Source organism: Perca flavescens, chromosome 18 (genome assembly GCF_004354835.1).
Source record: "Perca flavescens isolate YP-PL-M2 chromosome 18, PFLA_1.0, whole genome shotgun sequence".
NCBI classification, from domain to species: domain Eukaryota; kingdom Metazoa; phylum Chordata; class Actinopteri; order Perciformes; family Percidae; genus Perca; species Perca flavescens.
In genome coordinates, this window is record NC_041348.1 from 11,612,436 (window position 1) to 11,631,519 (window position 19,084).

Sequence of the window (19,084 nt, forward strand, 5' to 3'; positions counted from 1 at the left end):
AAGCGGACGTCAGTGAACATTTAACAAAAACAAACCTAGATACGACACAACAACAATTATCCGTATTCGATTTCTCAAGTGATACCATAATTAATTAAAATCGTGTAATGTTGGACCATTTTACAGAATTCCATGCTGTTTTTGTTTTTTAAATAAAATCGCAATTCGCAAACATCCAGGCCAGAGGCGGCGACAGTGAGCTCCAGTCAGTTGGATGTTTGCGCTCCGTAGGAGTGGCCCAAATGTTTCGACATCACCTCACGCGTTGTGAGCGACAGCGGCCAAGCTAGATGGTACTTCGACTCGGCAGCTAACGTTCGGGTTCGCATTTCCAAAAGAAGACATATCCATTTATCTCATTGTGGGTGCAGACTGTACCACAATGGCTCTTTACGAATATGTCACTCAGGAGCAGCTCGCAGGCTTCGACAAATACAAGGTAACGTTGCGATTAATATGTTGTAATAGCCTGCTAGCAGCTGACGTTGGCCATTGAGCCGACCCTGTGCATAGCTATGCACCCTGTGTGTGTAGATGTGTTTAACAGTTAGCTAGCTGTCACGATCTGCAGGGTTTTCCCTGGCAAAAAAAAGTGTGTGTAAAGGTAACCAGAGTTAGCCAAAACTATACCAGATCCTGGTCAATTATCCCCTAGAAAATAAAAGCGTGATTAATGTTGGATAACGTAGCTAGTTATGAAGTTAACTAGCTAGCTAGCTGCAGTATGATCTCGTATGCTGATATGGCCATAATGTTTTTATATATATCAAGTTTGGGGTCAGAAAGTAAAAGGCACCCTTTGAGGTGGGAAGTGGTGGTTGGAGACTCATCTCTGACTAAAGGATTGACTTTGTTCCTCCCGAAATATATCGCTAAGCATTTTACACGCTACTTTAAGTCTGGTAAATACAAAAAAACTATTATTTGTCAAAGACATTTCTTAAGGGTCTGGATTATGTTAACGAATAGTAGGTTACTTTTGTTATTTTGAAAGTGGCGGCCGGAAGTGTAATAGTTTGCTATGTCTTGCTTGACATTGGCGCAAGTGTGCTAATAGTTAGCTAGCTAGCTAGCAACTCTTGCTGTTCCACAGTGCTTGGTTATGAATTAAGGCTTTACTTTGTGTTTTCACACATTTCAGATGTCCCCTGTATGTCTCCTCTTTGTGTAGAAAGCCAATATTGCAACCACAGAGAGAAAGTAAACCAAGTAGCTGCTGTAATGGCAAACTTAAGGGGAAACCACTCAACTTGAACCAGACTGAGTCAGGTTACAGTGATGTGAAACGCCGACAATAAACAAGGACTGACAAGCGAAATCACTTTCTAAGAATTCCAGTGACCATAGAACTGTGTTGTCAACTTGTTCAAAACAGCAGAATCCTTTCTGCATGGCACAAACATGTCAGTGTTCAGTTAATTCCCGATAAAGATGAGCATCAATGTGGTAGTACAGATACAAAGAGCTTGTTGTCCTGTCTCTGGCTATGGAGGACAGTAGAAAACAGGAGTGGCAGTTATTTAAAGGATCTAACGACACAAGGCAATTGGGTTGTTATAAGGGGGATATATTTTGACCTGGGCGTTGTTCACACATTAGTTTATGATCAGTACCATTGTACATAACAGCTACAATAACAATGTGTATTCACTCAGAATCCTCATTCATTTATATCTGTATGTTTTTCAGTAATTCTTAAGACAGTAAGGCCCTGTTCACACCTGGCATTGGCATCTGTCCTGAGTGATCCGATCACAAGTGGACAGTTCTAACTACAAGTGTGAACACACCCAGGGCACATTGAGGACGCATTGAGATCCGGTAACTCAGACCACATTTCGCCGGTGGTCCAGGCTGCATATGGATACATTCTTTTAGCAGTGTGTGCGGATATCTGTCCTGGGCCATATTGAAGGACCGCCTACTCAACTGATGTCCTCTGCGCAAGCGGAAATACATACTCATTCACTGGCTTTGTCCCCAATGTCTGAGCTATTGGTAGCTCTGTGTATTTTGGCCGTTTTTTGTATTTTTGGAACATATGTGTAGTATTCATCACGTCACAGAAACCATGGAGAGTGAATCTTGTATTTTAGATGTTATTTTCATACTGTCTGTGATGTGTGTTTTCTTCTTTTTGGTGCTTTGCACAGATCTGACACCTGCCCGCCTGCTCTTATCCCGGGCTCTCTGGAGCTCAGATCGCCACAGTTGCCTAGCAAAAGCGGGGTTGTCGGTGGCCCGGCGACTGCCAGTAGCCAATAACCTCATTTTAAAGGACAATTCCGGTCGATTTCAACACGTAGCTCTGTTGTTTGTAAATTTGGAGTGTTGTCAGTAGCAAGAAAAACGAAAACAATCGGTGCTGCCTACACCGTGTTATCCTCCTGCTAGCGTTAGCACCCAGGAGGCTGAAACAGAGCACGTTTTAAATGTGCTTTTAAGCCTCTTAACTTGTTTCAAATGTCATTAAAAGTGCTTACCCATGTGAAGTGATTCCTTCCAAGTGAATCTGACTGCAGTAGATGTGAAAGAAATGCATGAAAGTTGTGGTAATTCAGCTCTGTTTAGTTCCAGTGTTGAGAAGAGAGTGCTTAGGGGACTGTCTACAAACTACGACACTGAAAAAAGATACAACAAAAATATTTATTAATTCAGTGATTAAATAAGGTAGTGTCTCCAAACTTACCTCAATTATAACTTGTCTCCTGCTAGTTGTACTACAGCACTTACTTTAAAAAAATGAGCATATGCCTATTTTTGAAAATCTTTTTGTATCTCTTTTCGGTGTTGTAGTTTGTAGACTGTCCTGAAGCACTGTCTTGCTGTATCAACACTGGAACTAAACAGAGCTGAATTAGCACAACTTTCATGCATTTCTTTCACATCTACTGCAGTCAGATTCACTGTGTTCACTCGGAAGGAATCACTTCACATGAGTAAGCACTTTTAATGACGTTTCCATGACATGCCACGTTAAGAGGCAAACGCACGTTTAAAACTTGCCCTGTTTCAGTCTCCTGGGTGCTAACGCTAGCAGGAGGACAACACGGTGTAGGCAGCACCGATTGTTTTAGTTTTTTCTCGTTACTGACAGCACTACAAATTTACAAACAACAGAGCTACGTGTTGAAATCGACCGGAATTCTCCTTAAGGTTTATAAAATGTAAATTTAAAAAAATGAGATGAAAATCCAAACATGTCATGCACATATACCACCGTCGGGCGGAGAAATGTACACTCATTAGCACACAGACTGAAAACAGTGGTCACCTCTGGCTCCAAAATACCAAGATTGCAATGGCCGAGTTTGTCCTGGTCATGTTCTTTGTCCTTGAATGACACAAGCACAGGTCATTCAGGCTCTTTTTAATACTGCCTCCCTTGATTACTGTGGGAAACCGCTTCCCTTAACTGTTCATCATGCAAGACCTTTTTTTCCAATAATCACTTTTGAAGTGGTTCCCGCTATGTGTTGGCTACAGTGCCTTGAGGTCACTGTGGCCGGAGGAGAGTGGAAGATGACAAATGTCAGTAGACTGTCAGTCAAAGGACTCGATGTTTACTCAGTTGCAAATGGAAAGCACATGAGAGCGAAGGGTTGTTCCACAGATCGTCCCACTCGCTTTCATGCTGTCATCCATCTTTCTGCCTCTCGCATACTTTGTCACACTTAACAGAAACTGCCGCCTCCCTCGTGTCTCTGTGTTCAGTCGTGTTTGTATATTTTTGCATATGTGGTGAGGATTAATCACATCTTGTTGATTTGAGGAACACAACATGACTCTCTCTATCCACAGTCGACATTCTAAAAGGAAGTGCGTGAGTTATTGCTTAATCTCTTAAGTGCTGTTCAAAATCAAATTGTAGCCACCTGAAAATGCAGATCCCAGTCCTGTTTCAAGTGAACTAGGGGTGAGAGTGAGATCTAAATCTAAAAATGGAAAGCAATCGCAGAAAACAGTGCTCCAAGAACACTGGCATCAGAGAGACAGCATTTATTCTTAATTGGAAACCTTAGCATAAAGGCACAAAAAGCAGCCTAACACACATCCTGAACTGTATGAACACCATAGAGGGTACATTACGCTGTAGCCTACACACTGATTTTCGTCATGCCTGGATAAAGTAACTGAGACTGGGATCGGGTTTATTTTAATTCAGAATGATGGCAGGCCACCAAAATGATCCAGTAAACAAATTACACGGGAGGCCATGTGGCCTTGTATTTCAAGCTGTAAAACACTTGCAGTGAGATGATCAAATGACGTGTTTGATAATCACATCTTGACTGATTTATTTTGTGTCTCTTTACAGTACAGCGCAGTGGACTCGAATCCCTTGTCTGTCTACGTCATGCATCCTTTCTGGAACTTTGTGGTGAAGGTAAGAAAAAAAAACAACCTGTTCAGCTGTGTGTGTGAACAAAACAAACTGTGAATACATCATTAATGAGGTTTCCAACAGTCTGCTGTGATACAGTAACAAGACAGCCTCATCCTCCTTTGTCTGCCTCCGAACGCATCAGTCTCTGATTGTAATATTGTGTTCTGGTCTTTGGACATACTGTGTTGATTTGAAAGCAGTCATGTATCTGATAAAATGCATCAGTCTGGGTAGGTTAAGACACTAACACATTTATCTACTTATCTATATCAAGCCTTTATTTGTACGTTAATCTCTGCTTGACTGCGATCTGAGAAGTATCTCTGCCTAACCGTGATGCCACTGTCCATGAAGTGTGGCAACAATAATTAATGTCTAGTTATCTAATCAGTATCAGTATTCGGATGAGAAGACTAGGGCTGCACGATATGAGGAAACCATCTCATTGTGATTCTTTTGACTGCTATTGCAATTGCGATATGATTCACGATATCGGAGTGAATGATCATTTTCGTATCATTCTCATTGAAAAATTCAAATGATTACAGTGTGATGTATGTGAGGATCCGTACCAAACAAAGATTTTTGTCTTTTAGTCTGTAGGATACCATTTGTAGACTGGAACATCTCTGCAGCAAGCACTTAATTCAGAATGGTTTGACATATGGCTTGACACATAATCCACCCCCTACCCCGCGATTTGGATATTGCACTAGTTCATATTGCGATTTCGATAAAATTGCGATTAATTGTGCAGCCCTAGAGAAGACTATTTATCAGCCACGTGACATGTTAATTCTCTGTTACTATCTTATTGTCTCTGTCCATCTCTTTCTCAACAGTTTCTACCAACATGGTTGGCTCCAAACCTCATTACATTCACAGGCTTTATGTTCCTTGTGTTGAATTTCCTTATGTTGGCCTTTTACGACTTTGACTTCACTGCCTCTGGTAGGTCCAATGTACTACTCCTTTTCCCCCTAGTTGTGTTTGACTAGTGAGGTGAGGGAGTGTTCCGTTTATAAAACACACTATGCTAGTTGAATCCACCACAACTGTTTACAAGCTGGCAACAAAAGAACTAGAAGGGTGCACGTTGGCAAGTTTGTTTACTGTCTAGGCAAAGTCCATCTCTTACTGACGCACCAGTGGCTATGGTGGCTCAGGCTAATCACTAACCCATTGCCTTCCTACAAAGACACACACAAACACTGAGCTACTACTGTTAACATATGCAATATTCAAGATCTCTAGAACATTAGCAAAGACTGACCCACAACTCTGCAAATAGATATTGTGCTCTATCAGTCTGTTGTCTCATATGACGAGGTACACCGATAAATTGACAGACATGACTCATACGCCAACCTCTACAGTCACTACACAGACTGGTCAAACTGTCCTCACAAGAATATTTGTTGTCAGGTCTCCTTCCTTACAAGAATAGCTTAACCAAATTATGCACGTGTTAATGTTTCACCTAAAAATATGCTGCTCAGAAGTTGCAGAGTTGTTGTGCATTGCCTTAAATTTTAGCGGAGATAAGTTTAAACAGGAAATGTAAGCAAAGTCAGAAAAGTGAAAATAAATTTTTGCTAATCCATGGCTCTCAGTTTCTGCATATTTACATTCTTTGTGTGTCAGCTGCAGGACATGAACACGTGCCTAGCTGGGTCTGGGTTGCCGCAGGGATCTTCAACTTCTTGGCCTATACACTCGGTGAGTCCTAACCCCCCCCCCCGCAACCCCTGTGTGTTGTTCTACTCCGACTTTTGGAGGGGCGCCGGGGGTAAATTCTTCCCAACGGAATGTATTCTATCAGACCCTATTCATAACCAGTATCGTATGTCTTCTGCTAGAATGTACTGCGCCTGATATCCTGGAGGTTTGGACATATTTAATTCTGTTTCATCACATTTCCTTAGATAAACAAGGTACTGTGTGTGGTGTGTCGAAATGGGATTGTTTATGAGAGATAGGTAGGTAGATAGATAAGGTGCTCATTATGACCTCATAAGCAGCAAGATTCCAGATCGGCCCATCTGAGCTTTCATTTTCTCAAAGTCAGAACAGGATACCCAGGGCTCGGTTTACACCTATCACCATTTCTAGCCGCTGGGGGAACACGTATTAATGTTAAAAAAAAACTCATCAAGTGGAATTTTCATGCCATGGGACCTTTTTAAAGCAACACTAGAGAACTTTTCCCAGTTCGGTCCCCCTACAGGTTGTCTCATTGGAACTACAGCTTGCCCTACCCGATCTGGCAAACTTGCATAATGTAATGTAATGGACCGTTCCGCTTCCAACCTGTAGGGGGACCGAAGTGGGAACAGTGTTGCTTTAAAGCTTCCCTAATGTGGATGTGATGAATGTGTGTCATGTGAAAAGGGTTGCTTGCAGAAGATATTTTGGATGGAGGACCCAAAAATGTAATTAATACAGTTTTAATTTTATGTAAAGTGGAGATCGTTTGTGGATCGTTGTCAGGAATCAAAAGGACAATTTCACTTAATGGTTTAATGTGTACAAATTGGTGCGATCATCCAAGGCATTTAAAGGAGATTGTAATTTGCGATGTGACTGTGGAGGAAAATATGCGATAAGGTTGTTGAATATCACGATAACGATATTACTGGCGATAAATAAACAGATATTGAAACTCAGTTCTGCATTCCTGCTGCTTTCAGTATTCTGCTAAAATACAACAATTGCTCGTTGAATTTATAACAAATGAAAGGAAATCATTTTCAACATTCTTTTGTTAAACAAATTGGACATTGAATTGAATAGAAAAGGCACCGCTAAAAAAAGAACCACCGTTACAATAAAAAAATGCAGCTTTCTACTGATAAAAAAAAAAATCTCTGAGTGCCTTTTGCGATATGCCACAGCCTTTCGCGATATGTGTATTGCGCTAGTTAATATTGCGATGACGATTTAAAAAAAAAAAAAAAAAAAAAAAAAAAAAAAAAAGATTCATTGTGCAGCCCTATGCCACGCCCTTCGTACTCTCCACCCAAATCCTTCAAGCAAAATAAGTCCCATTAGCAGAGCAATATTTACACAGCAAGGCGTAACATTAAGCATGATAATTGGACATGTTTTGTATTGACAGATTTCCAGACTAAGATAAGACCAAATATCAGTAAGCGTGACACGTGACATTGCAGTTTGTAGCATTGCTTCACAAATAATTAACTGAACATTTTAAGCTCATAGGAATTATATTAGAAGTGCCAAGGGGATGAACTGAGTTTGATCTTTCGTATTTAATAGCTGGCTCACTGACAGTGCCAAAGTCACATAGATGCCCTCACATTTCCCCCGGGCTGTTTGGCAGCCAAATAAATACAGATTTATTTTTACGGTCAGATTCCTTCCCTGTCTGTTTGTGTGTAGACTGTAGACATGTACTCAGTGAACCACTCTAAAGTCAGTTTTAAAAGTCATGCTGACCACTTTGTGAACCGTTCAAATAAAACCAACCATCTTATGAGGATGTGTTTGCAGATTACTTCCATGTGCTCGCTTGCAGCTTTTATCCTACAAACCCTGAGTTTCTATGTGGCCGGTTAGCTCGGTTGGTAGAGCGGGCGCACATAGACGCAGAAGGTCCAGGGTTTGAATCCGACCTGTGATGGATTTCCTGCATGTCTTCCCTCCCCTCTCTCTCCTTTCATATCTCAGCTTTCCTGTGCAGAAAGAAAAATAAACCCCTGAGTTTCTCTCTGTGTCCTCCCTCTTACAGAGCCAATCACGCGGTTTCATTTCCTCATTGCTCCGTGCATATTGAAGTGCGTTAATTAGTAGAGGTTCACTGTATTGCAGAATCAAAAAGTCCTGGTTGGACATTGGTTTGTGACTCAGGACTATCTAAAGGTGCCGCTTTTATGCGCTGTCAGTCATTTCCTGGGGCAGTGGGTTTTTTTTGCTCTCACGTACTGTACAAGCATCAATCAGCAGTGGGCGCAGAAACGTTAGTACAGCTGGCCCTCAGAGTTCAGTGTTAGGCTCAGAGTTTGGTAAACCTGCTTTCTGAGACATTGCCGGTCCGTTGCTGTGACTGTGAATTCAGACTTTGCAGAAGACGTTTTACAGTTATGCAGGCCAGACGCTCGAGTGGAAATGTGAGAGATGGAAAAAAGAAAGACAAGAAATGTCTGTTTATGTGTGCCTATATAAATGTTGACTTAAACATGTACCGTACCAATGCTCTGCGTCTTCTCTGTTGTGTGTAGATGGTGTTGATGGTAAGCAGGCTCGTCGCACCAACTCCTCCACGCCACTAGGGGAGCTGTTTGACCATGGCCTGGACAGTTGGGCCTGCATCTTCTTTGTGGCCACCGTCTACTCCATATTTGGACGTTTGGAAAGTGGCGTGGCCGTGCTCACACTGTATTACATCCTGTGGGTGGTGCTGTTCTCATTCATCCTGTCTCACTGGGAGAAATATAACACTGGCATCTTGTTTCTGCCATGGGGATACGACATCAGCCAAGTGGTAAGAACACACACACACACACACACACGCGAACGGTCACCACCTTCACATACCGGCCATGTAATGACTTGATGTCTCATCTCCTTTCAGACAATCTCCCTGGTTTACTTGGTGACTGCTGTGGTCGGCGTGGAGAAGTGGTACCAGCCATGCCTGTGGCACTACCTCTATAGAGACCTTTTCAGCTTCATGATCATCGGTGAGTTGTGATTGGTCACTCTGAATGCATTCATTCACTAGCTGAGCCCCAGGTCAGGAATTAAAAGGACTATTTCACTTAATGGTTGCAATCATAATGGTTTGGTGCAATCATTAGAGGCGTTTAAAGGAGATTATATAAATGTGACTGTGCCACACCAAAGCTAGACAGCCTTGCTGTGCCTAGTAACTATAACAAAGGTTTAAAGGTTAAGGTTGTGGGTCCCACTCATTTAAAAAAAAAAAAAAAAAAAAAAAAAAAAAAAAAAAAAAAAACGCCACCTACAATAATGAATATTTTTTTTTATTTTCAGTCTGTTCCTTCACTGTGACCTTACCCATGAGCCTCCACAATGTCCTGAAGTAAGTACACTCCTTCCTTAGCATTTTATGATATTGGAGTATTATTGCTACACACAGCGCTGTGAACTCTTCACCCTCTGCGTTGTTTTGCAGAGGTTACCGCAGTAACACCCTGAAGCACAGCAGCATGTACGAAGCCTTCCTGCCCTTCCTCTCTCCCGTCCTGCTCTTCATCCTGTCCACCACCTGGGTGGTCTTCTCTCCATCCAACATCCTCGAGCTGCAGCCCAGGATCTTCTACCTCATGGTGGGCACGGCCTTCGCTAATGTCACGGTGAGTGTCTGCTGATTTTTCCACACACATCATTATTATTATTATTATTATTATTATTATTATTATTTGTGCTTTTTCTTTTTTTGTTGACAACCACGCAATACATACATGTCTGTATTCAGGTGGTAATGCGTATTTATTCCTGTTGTGAATGCATTTATCTCGCAGTGTAAGCTGATCGTGTGTCAGATGAGTAACACACGTTGCCAGGCGCTGAGCTGGCTGTTGTTGCCCATGACGCCGGTGGTGTTGTTATCGGTGACCGGGGTGGTCGCAAACGAGACCCTCCTGCTGTATCTGTGGACGGCTGGCGTCGTCCTAGCACACATACACTATGGAGTTTCAGTGGTAAGAGAAGACGCGTAAAGGACCTCTTTTTGAAATAATAAAAAATGTCATGTACAGTAAATATGTAGCAACCACTCGGCATAGCATCAAGACTGGAAACGGGGAAATGACTTGCCTGTCCGAAGGTACCAACATCCACCTACCAGCTCCTCTACAGCTCAGTAATTATCATGTTATGTCTTGTTTCTTTAATTCAGTTCAAAAACTGAAGTGTAACGATGTCAATTTGCTGGGGGTTGTGTGTCGCACTATTTCTTTGCTCTGAGTAGTAACTTACTGGATTTTCCGCTGGTTGCCTGGCAACTGGTCCTGGCCCGAAAATAGTCTGGCACGTAACCTCCCGTGTAACAGCAAATGTGTGCGTATTAAACAAAACGAGATTCAGCGTATTAATTGGAGAACTTTTGTAACCTTTGGACAGAGCCAGGCTAGCTGTTTCCCCATTTCCAGTCTAGCTAAGCTAACCTAACCGTTGGCTTGTTGTGGCTTCATAATTAAAGGTGCTCTAAGCGATGTCACGCGTTTTTTTTTTTTTAAAGGCTACAACATTTTTTTGTCACATCTAGCAAACATCTCCTCGCTATCCGCAAGCTGCCTGTCCCCTGAACACACTGTAAAATAACGGGGTCTCTGTGGACAGCCCAGGCTCCGCAAACGGCAACAATAAAAAACAAACTGGCCAACCTGGACCACCAAATATAACAAGAGTTCCAGCGTTCCAACCAATAACCGACAAGAAGGATTTGGGGGTGGGGGGTTAGTGGGCAGAACGAGGGAAGGGAGGGAGAGGGGACGGGATGAGGAGGAGGAGGGAGGAGCGAGCTAGCCTTGTTTTGTTTGAAAATACTTTGAACGTCAACGAGAAGTGCCGTCACCCAGTATCGCTTAGAGCACCGTTTTAAATAACAGATGTGACCGTGGTATCAAGCTAAACTGCAGGCATAGTTTTTTTTTTTTTTTTTTCAAGATAAAAGACCGAATTGCATGTCTGGTTCCTGTACTTCTAAATGTTAAAACATTATGCAATTTTCTTTATTGAATCCACACATGAATGAGGTACAAAATAATGCTATTTTCCATTGCATAGGTAAAACAGCTCAGCAACCACTTCAGCATCTTGGCCTTCTCCCTGAAGAAGCCCAACAGTGACTGACAGGAGCAAGAACGAATCGGCTTGAAGGCAGCGGAAGTTTAGGCTTCCTGGCTTATCGACACTTCACTCTCATCACCACGGAAACCGCATCCCCTCCCCTCCATCCATGAGGACTCTACGAGTGGAATGGACTGTGTTTCCACTGTCCGCAAAAACACACACACCCACACGCACGCACACATTCCCAACCAATCAAACTCTGGTCTCTGCGATGGGGTGGGCCCAGGGGCTCTGGCTTCCGTCATTGGTGATTTGGCTAACTTGGTTGAGCCAATGAGGTGCAATTGTTTCCTACGGAAATGTGCTTCAGTCATGAGGACGGGCCATGCGAACACACACAGACACAGACACACACACACACACACACACACACACACACACACACATATACTTGTACATACTGCTTTCGTGCAGATAATTTATAACTCGTGGCAGGTATTTCAAGTACAAACACAGCCAGACACAAACGCACACAAACAGTTGCACTCACATAGTATTATGAATGTATAATATGCCTTGGGGAAACGCCATTTAAGTCTTATTATCTAATTATTATATTAACAGGAATGCTTCAAGTAGTGTTGTTTCAAACCTGACCAAACCTCTAAATTGTGGCCGCGTGTGGCTCCTACACATCCACAGCGGTGTCCAGAGTTTAACGGTTCAGTCACCCATTTCTTTTTTTCCATGGGATGATTTTCTGTTGGAAATCCCAGTGATATATGTCAATAGCTATATATATATATATATAATATACTGTATGTGTTAAGGGGTTTCAGGCATTTTATTTTTGACTGAAAGGAAACTTAAAAAAAGAAGATAACTCCTGTAAAACGTTGTATAAATTTTCCTCTAATTAATTCCACATTCTGCTCTGTGATGATGGTTGTCATGAGTAAACCGTGTTGGATTGTGTCTAACTAGGGCAAGAAATGACCAGGGTGACCTCTGACCTTTTGAACTCTACTAAGCTTCCACTTGGGCCTCCGACAGAGCACCCGGGTCTCCCTACCTTCTGAGGTGTTGTGTCTTCATGCCGATTCGTTCTGTTTTAATTTTTATTATATATATATATATATATATATATATATATATATATATATATATATATACACACACACACACACACACACACACACACACACACACACCTTCTGAGGTGTTGTGTCTTCATGCCGATTCGTTCTGTTTTAATTTTTTATATATATATATATACACACACACACGTTGCTGTTGCAATGGTTTGTGGTTTAGTTGCGCAGTGCTTGAATGAAGAGTGCGTTTAAAAGCCGTTAACGGAGCGGACTCACTCTGAGGGAACAAGTTGTCGCACAGGACCACCGCAAACGCCGCAACACCGCCTGGCGTCGCTCTGCTCACATTGATATTCTCACATCTTTTTATACTGTCTGTCAGATAACTTGTGGATTGTTGCGTTTTATTTCTTTTTTTTTTTCTCTTCAATCCGTTAAACACAGTTTCTCTGTGTGATTTTCAAATTTATGTTTCCATGGTGAAGATGGAAATGTAGTTTTTACTGCAGACTGGACTTGGTTTCTCATCAAACTGGCTTCCACTGCCGGGGCAATCCAATTTGAAAGGCTTACCGATCATCTGTGTCACCTCTAATTGCAAAAATCTGTCATTTTGTTCATGTTAACAACAGACTGTTTGGCTGTAGTTTGGAAGAAATAAGTTATTTTGTGTGTAACCTGACCCTGATTCCTTTGGTTGAAAAGTAGACTAGTCTTGTTTATCTGCAAGACCTTTCCCCAGAGCTCCAGTATCTCTTGACATAAGACTGAAAAGAGTTTCAAATTGCAAGCTTTGCCTGATTGGAACTGACATAATCAATGAGGAGCCAAGACTTGGGGATGAAGTCTTCCAAGAGTCTGTCTTCTTCATCAATATATTTAAAACTGTGGTTCTCAATCTCAACAAAACTAGACAATTTTAGCCCGCAAAGTGTGTTGGGTTATTGGTTTACATGCCTCAAAAAAAAAGTTTGCAATAGGTGGATCCAGTCAGCTAAACCATCGGTCCGATGGAGAAGGAAAATGGCGGAAGGAAAATGTTAAAATGAACCACAATAACAACTGTTGAGAAAGACTTGCACTTGCCTTGTGAGCATTCAATTGGGAGATCTGTCTGTCCCTTATGCGAGTCTGAATGTGATGTCCCAATAATTATCATCTCATGTAAAAGTGTGACTAATACTTAAAAGGTACAAGAAAACATAACATACACTGGGGTTGAAACATATGAAAATGTACTTTGAGCTTCATTCTACTTATACATTTTTACCACGTGTCCAGAAGTTTTGTACATAAACTGTTAGTGAGCAACTATTTAGACGGCAGCCACGGCCCTGTTGTGTCCCTGTAGTGCAATTGTGACTGGGAGAGAGACAATGTAAGATCCAACTCTACTGCCATAATACCCAGTAAAGTAGCCCATGTTGGTTTGCAGCACCTCTGCACTGTAGCTGGGGAAAGCTTGCTTGCAGTCATACGCACATAAATAATAGTTGAAAGTTGATTTGCCCCACATCCGTGACTTGAGAACATCTGGGACTGAGATTTCGCCACCACAAGCCTGTTAATGTTTGGATGTATACTCTGTATGTGTGAATATCTGTAAATACATATTATGTCTTCATTTTTTTTTTGTTATCCGGTAGGCTGCTTTCTCCAAAAGGTGCATCAGCTCCAAACCCCGCAGCAGTTCCTAGATCTGACAACACAGGGTTTTTTATTTTTTATTTATTTTTTTAACAATTGTCATTGCTGCTGCTCTACTGGCCGACTTGGATCTTTTCTCTGGGATAGTTTGGAGAGGGGGCGGGCTCTGGGTGTGAATACCTCCACCCCAGGCTGGAAACACTACAAACAATGCTGAATGCAACAATGGAGTTCATATCATATTACTAAGGAAAATGTTAACTGGGTGAGAAAATGTGTGCCTACTAACAAAAACCAGGCAGAAATAGCAGAACAACCAATTAAACAAGTGCAATTCTCATCCAGTTGGCAGGTGAATTCATCAATTATAAAAGGAAAGACAAAAATTGTTAGCTAATTTTCTGGCCATTTTTTGTAGTGTGCTCCTCAGTTTCACTCACAACTTTGTAGAAAAAGTCTTAATTCCCCCTCCCACCCTCCCACCTGGATCAATGAACCAAACTGTTCAAATTGTGACTAAAGTTGTTGTATAATGCTCCGGGGCTTCAGTGTGGTTACTTGTGATGTTGTATTTAACTAGTAAAAGAAAGATGGCCCAGAAACAAATAAAAGTGAATTTTCTTTAACCACTTTACTGTGAGAAACTTTGATAAGTTTTTATAAGATTGAGTAAATCTAAAGTTCCTTTCATATCCACTAGGGACCATCAGGGAGCAGCTTTGGGCCTTATGTAAACAGTGCATTGCCTGATAAAGCATTTACATCTTAAGTAATTATATTTCTTCACTGTAGATCACCTGTGACATGGTTGCAGACAGGCCACTAGGCCTTGTGTCTGCACAAGGCCTGTAATTAGGAAGTAGGTACCAATGCAATTTTCCTATTCTCCACACACATTTCTTACAAAAAGTTTGCAACTGCAGCTTCCCCAAACGTCTCACCTATTTCACTAAAACTCACACTAACCTACTCAAATGAACCACAGGTATAAATACACATCTGCCAGAACACTAAAACTCGTCAAAATCAAAAGCAACCTTTTTTTCACACACACCTTACACCTCGACTTTGAAGCACTACAGCATTCAATAATAAAAAAAATATTGTCAAGCTGTGTGTGAGAACTTTTTGATGAATACACATTCAAAGTCAGAATATTAGTTTTAAAGGAAGTTCCTGGAGATTCTCCTCAGTCATCGCCTTCAAGTTGAACTACTTTTTGTAGTAAGAGTGCAATGGATAAAATGTGTTAAGTGTTGTGCAGAAACTGATAATAGTTTTAATAATTAGATAAATGATAAGCCACAATTAAGAAGTGTGTATTTCAAGAATGGTACATGAGTGTAAGTAACAGAGAAAACTTTAACAGCAACCTGCACTACACAGAGCCTTCAGCAGATGGAGCTGCAAAACAACACATGCTGTCAATGACATGATTTTCTGCTGATGGTTGCAGCAGTTGAGGACAAAAAGCGGGGAACGATGACACTATTGTCTCTGCACACATTTGCCTCTAAAATGAGTTTCACAAGTGAAACAACAACAACAACTCCATCACAGTGTGAACGTGTGTGCTGAACCTAACACCTCTGACTCATGTGGCTGTGCTTTCTGTTGCAGACTTCATAAGTAATTGATTGTCTCCTTGTCTGTAAGTTTGCCTGGCACCAAAAGCTTGTGCATGTGTTTGTTTTTTAACATCTTTGCTCACAACTCTATTCAAGAAGTTTGGGAGGTGGTGTTGACTCAGTGAATGAATTTTTCAAACAGAGAAATGAGAAATCCTCAAGTAATCTTTAAGAGAAACTGCCAGAGAAAATAAAAAGAAAAGACTATATGGCTTGTATATCATTGAGTCACTTATGTCTGTCTTATTGTGAATGTATGTGAAGGTGCCGAGTTCTGCTTGTAAAAACAACTGTCAGCCAATCATAGGTCCCTTATCTTGGAGGGATCTTTTTCATCCAGAAATAAAACTCTCATCCAGCAATGACTCATCCAATATGCTGTGAGCAAGCAAGAGGTTTGCTCACGCATTAAATATGTGATCCAACTCATTGTCTGGGAACGGGCTACAGTAATAACATGTTGAAATAAGTCATGGATAAGTTATACTATAATATATTGAAAAAAGTCGTAGTATAGTATTTCCAAAAAAGTCATAGTATATATGTTGAAAAAAGGCATAGTATAATATATTGATGAAAGTCATAGTATAGTATGTCGAAAAAAGTCATAAAAAAGTCATCGTATAGTATGTGCTTACCACTTGCACCAAAGTTTACATTGTGGGAAAAGTGATAAAAGAGTCGCAGTAAAGTATGTCGAAAAAAGTCATTCTATAGTATGCCTTTTTTAGACATACTATACTATGCCTTTTTTAATGACCTTTTTCTACATACTATACTATGCCTTTTTCAAGACTTTTTTCGACATACTATACTATGACTCTTTTTGACATACTATACTATGCCTTTTTATAACTTTTTTTAACATAGTATCCTATGACTTGTTAATGTCTTATTTCGATATACTGTACTATGACTTTTATCGACATATTATACTATGACTTCTTTATGCCTTTTTTCGACATACTATACTATGACTTTTTTAGAAATACTATACTATGACGTTTTTGACATACTATACAGTGCTATGACTTTTTTTGACATACTATACTATGCGTTTTTTATGGCGTTTTTGAAAATACTATACTATGCCCTTTTTCGACATACTATACTATAACTTTTTAGTGACTTTTTCGACATACTACACTATGCGTTTTTTATGACTTTTTTCAACATACTATACTATGACTTGTACTATGTCGTATAATATGTTGAAAAAAATCATAAAAAGGCATAGTAGAGTATGTCGAAATGAGTCTTAGTGTAGTATGTCGAAACAGGTCATAAAAAGGCAAAGTATAGTATGTAGAGAAAAGTCATGGTATAGTATGTCAAAAAAAGTCATGGTATAGTATGTAGAAAAAAGTCAAAAAAAGGCATAGTATAGTATGTAGAAAAAAGTCATAAAAAAGCATAGTATATAGAAAAGTCATAGTACAGTATGTCGAAAAGAGTCATAGTATAGTATGTCGAAAAGAGTCATAGTATAGTATGTCGAAAAAAGTCATAAAAAGGCATAGTAGAGTATGTCAAAAAGAGTCTTAGTATAGTATGTCGAAAAAAGTCATAAAAAGGCATAGTATAGTATGTTGAAAAGAGTCATAGTATAGTATGATGAAAAAAAGTCATAAAAAGGCATAGTATAGTATTACGAAAAGAGTCATAGTAAAGTGTGTTCAAAAAAGTCATAAAAAGGCATAGTAGAGTATGTCGAAAAGAGTCTTAGTTTAGTATGTCAAAGAAAGTCATAAAATGGCATAGTATAGTATGTCGAAAAAAGTCTTAAAAAGGTAGAGTACAGCATGTTGAAAAAAGTCATAGTATAGTATGTCGAAAAAAGTCAAAAAATGGCATAGTATAGTATGTAGAAAAAAGTCATAAAAAGGCATAGTATAGTATGTAGAAAAGTCATAGTACAGTATGTCAAAAAGAGTCATAGTATAGTATGTCGAAAAAAGTTTTAAAAAGGCATAGTATAATATGTTGAAAAAAGTCATAGTTTAGTATGTCGAAAAGAGTCATAGTATAGTATGTCGAAAAAAGTCTTAGTATAGTATGTCGAAAAAAGTCATAAAAAGGCATAGTATAGTATGTTGAAAAGAGTCATAGTATAGTATGATTCAAAAAAGTCATAATAAGGAATAGTAGAGTATGTCGAAAAGAGTCTTAGTATAGTATGTCGAGAAAAGTCAAAAAAGGCATAGTATAGTATGTTGAAAAGAGTCATAGTATAGTATGTTGAAAAAATCTTAAAAAGGCATAGTATAGTAAGTCGAAAAAAGTCTTAAAATGGCAAAGTAGTATGTTGAAAAGAGTCATAGTATAGTATGTCGAAAAAAGTCATAAAAAAAGGCATGGTATAGTATGTTGAAAAAAGTCATAAAAAGGCATAGTAGAGTATGTTGAAAAAAGTCATAGTATAGTATGTTGAAAAAAGGCATAGTAGAGTATGTCGAAAAGAGTCTTACTATAGTATGTCGAAAAAAGTCATAAAAAGGCATAGTATAGTATGTTGAAAAGAGTCATAGTATAGTATGATTCAAAAAAGTCATAATAAGGAATAGTAGAGTATGTTGAAAAGAGTCTTAGTATAGTATGTCGAAAAAAGTCATAAAAAGGCATAGTATAGTATGTCGAAAAAAGTCTTAAAAAGGCAGAGTATAGCATGTTGAAAAAAGTCAAAGTATAGTATGTCGAAAAAAGTCATAAAAAAGGCATGGTATAGTATGTCGAAAAAAGTCATGAAAAGGCATAGTATAGTATGTTGAAGAGTCATAGTATAGTATGATGAAAAAAAGTCATAAAAAAGGCATAGTATAGTAACGCGAAAAAAGTCTTAAAAAGGCATAGTATAGTATGTTGAAAAGAGTCATAGTATAGTATGTTGAAAAAATCTTAAAAAGGCATAGTATAGTAAGTCGAAAAAAGTCTTAAAATGGCAGAGTAGTATGTTGAAAAAAGTCATAAAAAGGCATAGTATAGTATTACGAAAAGAGTCATAGTAAAGTATGATCAAAAAACTCATAAAAAGGCATTGTAGAGTATGTCGAAAAAAGTCATAAAAAGGCTGAGTATAGCATGTTGAAAAAAGTCAAAGTATAGTATGTCGAAAAGAGTCATAGTATAGTATGTCGAGAAAAGTCAAAAAAGGCATAGTATAGTATGTTGAAAAGAGTCATAGTATAGTATGTTGAAAAAAGTCTTAAAAAGGCAGAGTATAGTATGTTGAAAAAAGTCATAATATAGTATGTCAAAAAGAGTCATAGTATAGTATGTCGAAAAAAGTCATAAAAAAAGGCATGGTATAGCATGTTGAAAAAAGTCATAAAAAGGCACAGTAGAGTATGTCGAAAAAAGTCATAAAAAGGCATAGTATAGTATTACGAAAAGAGTCATAGTAAAGTATGATGAAAAAAGTCATAAAAAGGCATAGTAGAGTATGTCAAAAAGAGTCTTAGTATAGTATGTCGAAAAAAGTCATAAAAGGTATAGTATAGTATGTCAAAAAAAGTCTTAAAAAGGCAGAATACAGTATGTTGAAAACAGTC

General features: G+C 39.4%; 1 protein-coding gene across 2 annotated transcripts; it reads left to right on the forward strand.

Moving 5' to 3' along the window:
- The first annotated feature begins 6 nt into the window (after positions 1–6).
- Positions 7–12,311, forward strand: selenoi (selenoprotein I). 2 transcript variants are annotated; one of them, XM_028604472.1, is made up of 10 exons: positions 7–439; positions 4,319–4,387; positions 5,230–5,338; positions 6,032–6,106; positions 8,629–8,891; positions 8,982–9,090; positions 9,404–9,452; positions 9,546–9,726; positions 9,895–10,074; positions 11,162–11,227. In XM_028604472.1, the coding sequence occupies exons 1-10, from the start codon at positions 383–385 to the stop codon at positions 11,225–11,227; spliced, it is 1,158 nt and encodes a 385-aa protein (XP_028460273.1). In that variant the 5' UTR covers positions 7–382. The 2 variants fall into 2 exon arrangements, with proteins under 2 accessions (XP_028460273.1, XP_028460272.1); XM_028604471.1 differs by having other exon boundaries at positions 15–439; positions 11,162–12,311.
- Positions 12,312–19,084: the final 6,773 nt, after the last annotated feature.